Source organism: Falco naumanni, chromosome 5 (assembly GCF_017639655.2).
Source record: "Falco naumanni isolate bFalNau1 chromosome 5, bFalNau1.pat, whole genome shotgun sequence".
Lineage (NCBI taxonomy): Eukaryota > Metazoa > Chordata > Aves > Falconiformes > Falconidae > Falco > Falco naumanni.
Genome location: NC_054058.1, coordinates 34,328,743 through 34,340,307, shown reverse-complemented (window position 1 = coordinate 34,340,307; position 11,565 = coordinate 34,328,743). Strand labels below are relative to the sequence as shown.

Here is an 11,565-nt window from a genome sequence, read left to right as displayed (position 1 = left end):
AAAACATTATTTTGCCAGTTTTGGGAGGGGCAGGTTAGTTATTCTTGTTAGTTAACTGTTTATTAGTACCTTCAGATGCTTGCTAATCTTCCCTTTTGCCTGTACAAATTTTAGCAGCAGGTCAAGGACAAAGATTTTTTTGAATGAGGAATTGTAGTTTAATGCCACAGAGACTAACAGCTGAATCCAAAGCATGATGTCTGAAAACTCTTTTATTTTTTTTTTTTTTTTTTTCTGGTTACATTTATACTTGGTGGCATCTTTTTAACACCAAAACCACATGGTGGTTTTAAAATACAGTATTTTAGGTATCAAACAATTTATGTAAAATATACATAACTGGTAATTTCTACAAGCTGCAGTAAATTTGTTCAAGAAGAAAATATTTTAATTGCATGATCATTAAATAAATCATTGCAAGACACGCTTTTCTTCAATAATGAATTCCGCCTTAAGGAAAGCTGAATAGGTAATATTCAAACTCTTCTTCAAAATTATCTCACTTTCACAAAAAAAAAAAAAAAAAGAAAAGCACAGAATTATTTCATTCTCCCCCCCCCCCCCCGAAAGCCTTTTGAATAGAAACTGATAAAATAAACTCATTTGCAACTTTATTTCTTGAAGAACATGATACAGTAATTTCTTATTAGTTCTATCTTGCAATGAGGTATTAGAAAGCAGAAGATAGAGAAGAAATTGCTGTTTGAATAGGCATCATACACATTTTCCTAGAATGCAGAAATAAGTAGTCTGTACAACTACAAAAATATCTATGAGGAACACCATAGGTGTACTAGGTTCAATTCACAGAATTCAAAATATTGGTCAGTGAAAAGAAGAAAGCAAAGGTGGCCTGCAATTTCTTCATGGAAACATGAAAAAGTTTTCTTGGTGCTTCCAGAACAAACTCTGAATGCCCAGCCAGATGCAAATGTGACAGAACTAATTACGCATTCATAAGCACTGGCACACAAGCCTTCATATCAGCAAGTGACAAGAAAATTATGGCAGTCTAGGACAAAAGCTTATGAAGACAAATAATTAGCTCTGGGAGTAAGAATAGAGATTAGAGCAGGTCTTGGGGCTCAGGGCACTAAACCTCTACTGCAGGCTAACACTGACTTACTTTGTGAATATGGACAGTAATTTTATTTCTCTGTTCTTCACTTTCTCTGGTCTCTGTGTACATTTCTATTACAAGAGCAATGCCAAAATGCTGAAGAAGCTAACCAAGTACAGATTTTATATTGAAAGGTAATATATTACTAAAAATTACTCTTTTCAAGCTTACTTCAAAGGCTTGTTCAAGGAAACTGTCTGCAGAGAGAGGTTACGGAAGGACTGTATAGCTACCTACAGGAACATCTCTATACAGCACTTATGTTGCTCCTACTGTTTGCGTAGCACCTATTGCTGGACTAGTGCTGTAGACACCCAAGTCATCTTTGTGAGTGATGTGCAACTTCCAAGGGAAGAAATGCTTCTCAGAGGGCCTTCTCCTGCTCTGAGACACCATCAGTTCAACATCCTGATCAGAGAGCAACCGGATCAGATCACCGTCAAGGTCCCGGTAATTCAAAACAATGTCATCTTGGTCAAACTCACGCCTGTTAGAAAAGAAATTGATTGATCCCCAGAAATCAAGGAATGCCTAGGACGTTCTGCATTCTGAACAATATACTGGCAATATAATTCACTCTGCTAAAAGCCACACAAAGCCTTGGCTGTCCTGGCATTCTTGATACCACTAGTACTAGAAATCATACAGCCTCATTCATGCTTTGTTGTGTTTAAGCTAAGAAATCTGTCAGAACCAAGAACCACTTCCAGTGACATCACATGCATGGCACAGTTAATCTGTGAGTTTGATAAAATTCCCATACAGAGGAGCTGACAGTTGTTACTACCCACTTTTGCCTTTTTATGGCTGCTATTTTGAGGGGAGGACAGGTTAAGGAATGGAAGAACATTAGCACAGGTGTTCTGTTACTAATATTTGATATTCTAATGTTTTGGTGTTCAACACTAGATTAATCTAGTTTAAGACTGCTTTAACAGGTATTAGAAGGCAATGTCCTGCATCCTGAAGAAGTATATTAGACAAAAGATCCTTGTATGGGAGTATGGCTCTGATCTTAGAACAAGAAATGGAAACTTTTACCCAGCATAATCAAAGTGTGTGGCATTCCATACTTACTGACAACCCCAAGACAGACTAGTATCTGCACAGATGGCCCTGTGACAAGTCAAAGTACGACTTCTTCAGGACACTTGAAAAGTATTTCCCAAGTAGAATGTGGAAAATCTAGGACTGAAAGGAACTTGACAAATCTTTAAATGATATAAAACCTACAACTAACTACTTGCATTGTACCTCATCAATTCCATGAGATCTTTGAATGATGGGATGCTGCTTAGATCCTCTTCCACTGAGATATCCCTGTAACAAGAACAAATCTTACCATTACATATCATGAAAAGAGAATTGTCAGCATTTCTTCAGTAGTAAACTGGAAGATTGTATTATTACCTGATAGTGGTCACAGTCTCATCATGGTAATAACAGCGAACTTTATTAACTGTGTCTTCCTGCTGTGGTAAATCTTTTATGATCTTCACAAAGGCACACGGGAAAATCCCAGTGGCATCATCAGCTGTTCCCTGGAATGACAGGAAGTGTTAGAATGAAGGATATCATGCCTTTTTGGCCACATACGGTAAGTTCTGGAATTCAATTAATTTCCATGGAATCAACAGTAAGAATTTTTCTACTATGATCAAGAAAAGAAAGGCTATGGAAGCGACCTGATGGCATCCCTACAAAAAGATTGTACAATTGCATAGTCAAATACAAGTTGGGGGAGTGAAACTGTGTGTAAAAAATACAGTCAGATGGTTACCAAGGAAGGCTGTGGTGTTTGAGCAAGCAGAGATATCGTATCAGCAAATACACAGTATGTTCTCCTCATCCTTTTTCAGAAATATCCTTGCTGCATTGCCTGAATTCTCTTTAATCAGGCTGACCTGTGTTGTGGTATGAAGCAACTCACCCTGAGGCAAGAAACCAATTAAATGCTGAAATGGAGTTTCCATCTCCATTCTGTGGTCTTTTTGTGTTCTAATCACTTCCAAAGAATTTTAAAACATTTCAGCAGAAGCAAATGCAAATGAAAACTGAAGTCTAGAGGGCATAAAATTTGTAAGCTAAAAACCATCAAGGAAGGAAACAATTTCAAACTTGGAGTCAAGGATTTAATCTCAACAGTAAGACCTGATTATGATACAGTTTCTCCTTGAAAGGAGGAGACAGGTCCCAAGGACTAGGAAAACCCTTTATGCTAATGTATTTCAGGGCATGCTAATAATTCAGTACTGCTATTGCAGTCTTACCTCCAACCAGTCTTTGTTTACCCTGCTGAGTAGATAGATCAAGTCTCCCTTCTTGAAGCTGAGTTCCAGTTTATTGGTTCCAGAAAAATCAAACAGTGCCTACGGAAAGTAATAACACTGAAATTATTAATTCACAGAATTATGAAAGTGGATTTTTCCTTCTGTTCTGTTCTTGAGGTGAGAGCATATAGCAGCACAATAGTATGCACTTTGTCATCACAGATGTATTTCTGGAGTAAGGTCATATATATGACTGTAGTCTGCAGCTCTCACAATTTCTTCTACTCAGCACACACTAAAATGCTTTGAAGAAGTACTGAAAGCACTGGGAGAAACTTGGCTCTCAGAAAGATACATGCTAGGATTCTTAAGTGACGGGACACTGAGCACCAGCGAAATAAAGAAGTTGAAAACACTTAAGAGCAAGTAAGTCAACAGAGCAGAAGACACCTGACAGCTTGAAAACTTGAAATCCTGAGAACTGAAAAAATATGTATTATTTCTGATTGTAGCTTTACAGCTTTCAGATTTGCTGCAAAGTATCACAGCCTCTAAAAACTGCAGAAGTAGTGTGTCCTAATTTGAGGGTAACTGTCACTTTCACATCTAGCTTTCAGGCCTGTATGCTGAACTGAGAGATTTGGGGAAGTATGGGAAATTGATTTGTAGTTAAAATGCGACCTAGATGCCCCCTTCAGGTGAACAAAAAAGGAGGTAAGCACATGCTACCACCCTAACAAGCTGCTCTTGAATAACTGAAGTGGCCTAGTTATCAAAAATGTACAACTCCCTCATTGTCCTTAGAGAATACGGTAGCCATTTAAATGCTCTCAGAGGACCAAAAATGAAAAGGTGTTCTTTATTCTGTGTTGCGATGGTTCTTCTGGTCTTGTTAATGCCAAGTTCTCCTAATAAAAAAAAAAGACAATGACTACTGATGTGCTAGTAGTTCATATGTCTACTTAACAGTTTTTTTCAAAGGCCTTTTTTCATCTATTGAAGTTTTCATAATTATATTCAATATTAATAAATTAATAGATAAAACCCAAGAGATATGACTGATCTAAGACCTGCCATACTTAGTGTAAAAAATAAAAACAAAAAAACTCAAAACTTGCTTTATTTTTTAATCTTACATGGCAAAGTCACATGTTCCAGGAAGCAAGACCATGCTCAGACAAGCAGTTCCATGTGCTTAATACCAAAACAATGCACAGCAAAAGACAAGAGTATAGGCACTTTTCAGTAGAACGCTTACGTTACAGAAAGTAGTAAGATGCCTTACCTGCAAAGCTTTAAAACATATTCTGAAGTCAATGACATTGAAGCTTGTACTTGTTTTAAATTTAATCTATGGGTATCACTATGTAAATGTGGACCATTTGGCAGTAAGCTGCACATGTCTCTCAGTTTTGAACCTCCTTCCATTCTGAATTCACAATGGACCTTCTTATTACTCAAGAAAGGAGGAACAGAACACTTCTTTCCATCCTTTGTTTCATTCCCTGTTGTGAAAATCAACTGCTTTCCCATGCCAGTTTTGCTTTTCCTCCTTTCCCCAAGCTCTAACTGGAAAAGATGACCTGATCAATGAGATACCAAAGTAAAACAGTCTTTAATCTCCTGTCCTATGACAGCTTGTGCAGAGTACTCACCTCTGCCCGTGGAGTTGCTGTGCGGTCAAAAATAGGCACTTGAGGTGAAATGCTTTTACTGCAAAGAAAGGAGACAACAGGGAGCACAATATGTCCTTCTAGTCATCAAAAATACTACATGATCAGTAGTACAGTGTCTGCATTTTCATTACTTAAGAGGCAGGCAAGCCATAGATCACTGAAGAAACTGCATGAGAATCTGTGTTCAACCCTGAAGTAAATAAATATGGATGTTACAACATTGCCCTAGTCCTCTCAGTTTCAGTGCAGAGCAGCAGCCATCTGATGATGTCTGCTGCTGAGAACAGATGGAATTTTCAATACAGACAGTATTCTGGACCTCTCTTCCACAGCACTGCTCAGCTCCCCCACTCTGCCTTCTGGGCATCCCTGTTTCTAGCATTTATGGCGTTCAGTTCAAACTCTGCCATCATACACACATCCAGGAATGCACACACACATGCAGCTTTTGCACTGTTTGAGGTAAGTGAAAAGGAGGCAGGTCCATCTTTGCTCTGTTGAAAGGAGAATTAGTTTGTCTGAAGGGTAATGAAGTATGGTGTCTATTTAGTAGTTTTCCAAAGGGGTGTCAATGCTACTGTGTAGGACAGGTCCCTGTTTAGACAAAGAACAGGAACAAATGAAGTATTCAGTTTCATTTAGTGTCTGAACCAGTTCTCACTGAATTCAGTGCCAGAACTCACATTGATCTCAGTGGTGCAAGCCTATGTCCTTAAGCTTGGCCTGTATATTCTGCACATGATAACAGATACTACCATTAAAGAATTATCAACAGATACATCTGAGCAGCATTTTTCTAAAAGCAAGCTATACTCTTATTTTGGAATTTTCCTTTACTGTGAGTATCACATTCACTTTAAAAATTTGTGATTACTGAAGAAATACCCTCTGTTCACTCTGTGACAAAGATCCTCATATTAGGACTTCATGGATTCACTTAGGAAACACAGCGGTGATCCTCATCTCTCTCTCCCCCCAAATCTGGACAGCATCTCTTACATCCAGCAATGCTGAAAAAACATGTCAATCACTCACACTCGGCGTGTCCGTGGGCGAAGACGTCTCAGTCTGTGAGGTACCTGTTCACTGTCAAAGGTTGAGTGGTAGAAGAACAGCCGTACCTCTTCATCCATCAACACCCAAATGGGTAGGCAGAGCAGGTTCTGTGCCGAAAGCAAGCAGGAAGCAGAGTAGAACAGTGGGAGAGACCAATTCTCTATTTATTTACATGTAACCAATATGCATCTCTGACCTACAGGACCATGAAGGATATTCATCACTGCCAGAAATCTCCCTCCTCTCCCTTCTCGCTCAGCAGGACACAGCTGAACAGTTCTCTTGTTTACTCCTGGAACTGGCCAATGTATTGCTTCACTCTTTTTGTGCCTGATTTACTGCAGAATGAGTAAATTGTTCTTTTTGTTTCACTTCAGAACATGAATGACTGTAGAAAAAAGACAAGCTTAAGTATTGAAAGTCTTGACCAGTGCTTCAGAGTTTTACTGATTTAAAGTTAGGTCTTCAGTTAACCTGCACACAAAGAATTCTCTCCTTGATGTTACTGGCTGTGTCTTCACTGCAGAGCAAGTATACCCAGAAGCCCACCCCACTCTCCTAGTCCCCTAAGTGCAAGTGCCAACTCCACATTCACACAACACCTGGAGATTCACCATTTCCTCATGCATCTTGGGTTGGTGTTTTTTTAAAGATATCTATCTATATATGAAGGCAAAGAGTAAGCCTTTATGAACTGTGTACTCCAGCAGATCCTACAGTCTGAATGATCTGGACTGCAGGTTGTCCCACAGTGTGGAAACTGTGTCTTTCAGAAAAAGAATACAGAGAGAAGCAGATACCTAAGACTACAACAGTACGGTCTCTCTTAGCTGATTTCAAGGGGTAAGTATCTGCAGTGCTCAGTGCAATCTCTACCTTAAAATTAACTTTTACCTTCATGTAGACATTTAGGATAGGAATCCTGTTCTCAGCAATTTCCTTTTTGGCCCCAACATAAACTTTTCCTGGAAAATATAAAAATTGTGACAGTTACTGAAGAAAAAAAAAAAAATAAAGGCTGTCAGAGAAATCAAGCAGTCCGGAGAAAGTAAGATCTCCAAGAAAATACATATTTCCTAAAGGATTTTAGGTTTCTAAACGAACATTACCACAAGTGGAGGGATTGCCAATGGAACTTGACTTCTCCAGCATCCACAGCTGGGAACTAGTTCCTTGTCACAACTGCGTCCCTATGATGCACGCCTTAGGACAGCCTGAGGCTGAGAAAACTGCTAACCATGCACAGATTTGGTACTGACAGCTTACCTGGCAATATGGGGAGTGTGCAGGTAAAAGGGCTATTTTTGCTCTCTGCCCCATATCTCTCCTCTAGTTTGGCATGCAGGGCATAGAACTGACGATAGCGTCGGAAAATCAGGTATCTGCCACCACCTTTAACCTTTACTTCAATGACAAACATCTGAAACAGAGAAGGGGGATTCAGGCTGATGTTCATACTTATAAACACCTACCAAATGAAAGTGACACATACAATAGGAACATAAGATCAGTGCTCTGGTAGTGGGAATATTGTCTTAGGGGCAGAGTGGAAAGCGGGCCTTCAGTTAAGCATCTGCAGACTTGGGTGCTAGAAAAAAAGTTAGCACAAGACAGTGTTGGTCCAGCCTTCCCATGCATCATGTCCTGTGGCTGCTTTATATTTCATAATCTTAAAAGGAAACCTGAAATGACTAGATGCTACTTTATGCTTACACAACTTCCCTCAGTGAAAAAAAAACAACCCACCATACTAGGGAGGTAAATGCAAATATTTCACAGTAGGATGCTTTGGACATCTAAATCTATAGACAGACACCCAAATGAATTGCTTTTCAGAGTTGAAGGCATTCATACTTCTTTTTGACTTTAAAGTACAGACTTTCAGAAATTACAGCCTGACCTCTTCCAACCACTATCTTATTTCTTGTTTCTTCCCAAAATTGCTTTGCTCTAAAGGAGCCCACAATTTCCATGCACTGACCTCTGAGTCACATTGCAGCCAGATCTTTCAGCAAACATAAAGACAGAGCAGCCAAACATCACTATAGTCCAGAGTATCCCAGCTTCATCTGGGATAGAGTTAATGTTCTTCCTAGTAGCTGGTACAGCGCTGTGTTTTGGATTTCGTATGAGAATAATGTCAATAACAAGCTGATGGTTTAGTTGTCACTAAGCAGGGCTTACCCTAAGACAAGGACTTTTCACTTTCCCATGCTCTGACAGTGAGGAGGTGCACAAGAAACTGGGAGGGAGTAGAGCCAGGGCAGCAGACCTGAGCTAGCCAAAGGGATATTCCATACCACAGAATGCCAAGCTGAGTATATAAACTGGGGACAGTTGGCCAGGAGTCACCATGTGCTGCTCAGGGACTGGCTGGGCATCGATCAGCGGGTGGCGAGCAATTGTATTGTGCATCACTTGAGTTTTATTCCTCTCTCTCTCTGTTATCTCCCGTTTCATTACTATTATTAGTAGCAGTGGTAGTAATAGTGGTATATGTTACTCTATTTCAGTTATTAAACTGTTCTTATCTCAACCTACAAGTTTTACCTTTCTCTGATTCTTCTTCCCATCCTACAGGGCGGCAGGGGGGAGTACGTGAGCAAGCTGCTGTGTGGTACTTCATTGCTGGTTGGGGTCAAACCACAACAGAGTAAAACCTGCATACTGCAGTGGGAAGGTTTTATAAGCAATGTCTCCAGCAAAAGCAGCATACCCCGCAGAAGTCAGACTGAGCTGGTCGTATCCAAAACCACTCTTCAGAAAACCTCATACTGCTTTTCCCTACTCTTCTATTCCTGTGTGCTCTTTCATGACTTATTAATATGCTACCTTCTGTGGAGATGGAGATGCTAACTTGCCAGTACTATGGAATAAGGAAGACAAGACCCTGCCCTTCTACCTTCTTTGCATTCCTTTCCCACTATCTTCACCAAAGGTACAGCACTTAACAGGAAATAGATCAGAAATCAGGTAAGAATTTAGAAAACAAGCAATGTTAGAGGATACCTCTGTCACATTTCACCCAGACAGTACATTTTTAGACTAAATCTGTGATAGACTAACCACCATTCCAGAAAAAGGAAGCACTGGAAAGTTCTCCACGCAGAATTCTTCATGCCAAAAAGCAGCTACCCAAGATTAACTGCATTTTGTTTCCCAAAACCAAACTAATCAAAGATAAGGGCATATAGAGACAGGATAGATCTCGCTTCTTACATAATAATTAGTAAAGCCTTTCTTCTCTTCAATATCTGCAATGTTTGCTGAAACAGGTACATCATCTGGAAGCTGGTCAAAATCACTGTGAAGCAAGAACAAAAGGTTTAGGTTACTCATACCAGCATTAGCCTTTGGAGGTCTCTATGCCATACAGAGCAAAGACAGTTAGGCAAATCACATCATCTAGTGTCAAAACTAAAAAGTTAGAAACTCGTGATGTCGTTCTTTTCCTCCAGATGTCTGATCTTGAGATGTCAAGTTTCTAGAAGTTCAGCACAAGTCAGTGACCTTTGTGAAGATTCAGCAAGCCTGAAAAACATCCCTATCATTCCCAGGCTTGCAAGAGTGGCAGGACTACAAAAGAAACAATTGAGCTAGTAAGCTTTCCCTGAGAAATGTGATCAACTCTGGGTGCATTCTTAATCCTTCCTAAAGCATCTGGTAGACTTACAATAATAACTCTATAGCAGCATCTCTTATTCAAAGGAGATCATTATATATCATGATTTATGCTGCTATTATTACTGCATTACTGTAGAGAATAAGAAACAGTTCTAAGAAAAGAGCTTGTGCTAGGTGCTGTAGAAACTGACAGCACAAAGTTAATTCCTAAAAACCTTACACTCTATGTAAAGTAAGTGTACTCTAAGGTAAAGTAAGATCCATACTAAGTCCTTTACATTAAGATAAGCCAACAGAAGAATAAGCACAAACAGAAAAAAAGGAAAGAAACAAAGACATAGTATTGTTCTATATCATGACTAGTGGTGCCACCACTTTTTTGTAAACATCACAGTAAAGCAGACTTTTAAAGAGGCTTTGAAAAAAGAATGAGTAGCCTAGCAAATATTTACAGAGAGACCTCCCAGTCACAGCAGATAACCTGAAGCAAGCACAAAGGTACTTGTTTGAAAATGTCAAAAATGTGTGAAGGAACACACAATAGTGGTCAAGGTTAGAATAAGCTTTGCAGATCCTAGAAAGTATCAGATTGGAAGAAAGAGAGAAGGAAGGACCCCTATGGAACACCTAAAGAGCATCCATATGACCACACTCTCGTGTTTCTTGTCTATATTGTCCACACAACAAAACAGCATGAATTGGCAGGTGCTTTTTCTTCTGGGACCTTCTCCTTGGTATAACATCTTTGACAAACAGAAGGCAAATTCACCTTTACGTCAATCTTAGAACTCGGTGTTGTTAGAGTGGTATTTATACTAACACTTAAGCAAAAAAAAAATCAATACTGAGGAAAAAAGGATAACAAATGAGGTAGAGAAAAACTTTAAAAAGGATCATCTAAGAAATGCCAAGCTGACGTAATGTTAAATATTCTGACAATACAAAAAATATGGCAGTTGGCTCAGTTTATTCAGCTAGGAGAATATCCCAAGCAGGGACCTCCACAATGCGTAGCCCATCTGGAAAGCTGAAGTAATGATGCAAAGACTTGCAATAGCTTCCTGTATGAGGAGAATGACATGAATCAGCATCACCCACAACACTGTCAATACTACCACTTACAGTGAAGAGGGATGTGGTTATGGAGATCAAAAGATATCATTATTCACATCACAAACATTCATATCACAAATCCCAGTAAAAAGGAAACTGTTTACAGCTGTAAAGAGGACAATGACCCACTATTGTCCTAAGTGCTGAATATTCCCCACAAAAAGAAAGTCCACTCCAATTTAAGAAATGCTCTGCTCCACACTGAGCAACCTAATAGCTCTGATAACAAGAAGCCTTTTAGAATCTTCAAAGAAGCTTGCATCCAAAGCAAAATAACAGGTCGTTGCAGTTACATGGAGGCTTGTGGGGAGGCAGGGGGAGGGACAGACACATTACCTCTTTTCTCGCAGCTGTCGGGGAAGAGACATGGTTTTCAGCCTCTTAAATCCAGATGGCTGAGCTCTATTCCTCCACTTCTTGCGCAGTTCCTGGTTGAATATGATGAATACAGTCAAAGCAATTCTCCGTGTGTGAACCAGAACCAAGACTCCTTTGCAAGGCCTCAAAGATCTTTTTTTTAATGTTTCAGTGTCCGACAATTTCTTCTGTACCTCCCCACCCCCATGAGATTGAGGAAGTGCTAGAGAAAAAACAGTCATAAAAAAAGACTGTTCTGTGTTGTCTGTCATGTATCGAAACTGCCACAGTTGAGAAACCAAAAGCCGAACAAAAAGCAGAAACTATAAACCACATACTCCATTTGCCC

General features: G+C 39.6%; 1 protein-coding gene across 3 annotated transcripts in view; it reads right to left on the bottom strand.

The window, feature by feature from the left end:
- Positions 1 to 594: 594 nt before the first annotated feature.
- Positions 595 to 11,565, bottom strand: part of NCF4 (neutrophil cytosolic factor 4) — a 29,195-nt gene continuing 18,224 nt past the window's right edge. For 2 of the 3 annotated variants that reach the window (XM_040594754.1, XM_040594755.1), the window contains 10 exons: positions 11,196 to 11,287; positions 9,342 to 9,426; positions 7,389 to 7,542; positions 7,017 to 7,087; positions 6,102 to 6,229; positions 5,046 to 5,103; positions 3,391 to 3,489; positions 2,531 to 2,661; positions 2,375 to 2,440; positions 595 to 1,607 (listed from right to left, as the gene is read on the bottom strand). In XM_040594754.1, coding sequence (XP_040450688.1) covers positions 1,379 to 1,607; positions 2,375 to 2,440; positions 2,531 to 2,661; positions 3,391 to 3,489; positions 5,046 to 5,103; positions 6,102 to 6,229; positions 7,017 to 7,087; positions 7,389 to 7,542; positions 9,342 to 9,426; positions 11,196 to 11,227 — 1,053 coding nt within the window. In that variant the 5' untranslated portion in view covers positions 11,228 to 11,287 and the 3' untranslated portion in view covers positions 595 to 1,378. Of the gene's footprint in view, positions 1,608 to 2,374; positions 2,441 to 2,530; positions 2,662 to 3,390; positions 3,490 to 5,045; positions 5,104 to 6,101; positions 6,230 to 7,016; positions 7,088 to 7,388; positions 7,543 to 9,341; positions 9,427 to 11,195; positions 11,478 to 11,565 lie in introns of those variants that run through there. The other variant, XM_040594753.1, reaches the window with a different exon arrangement.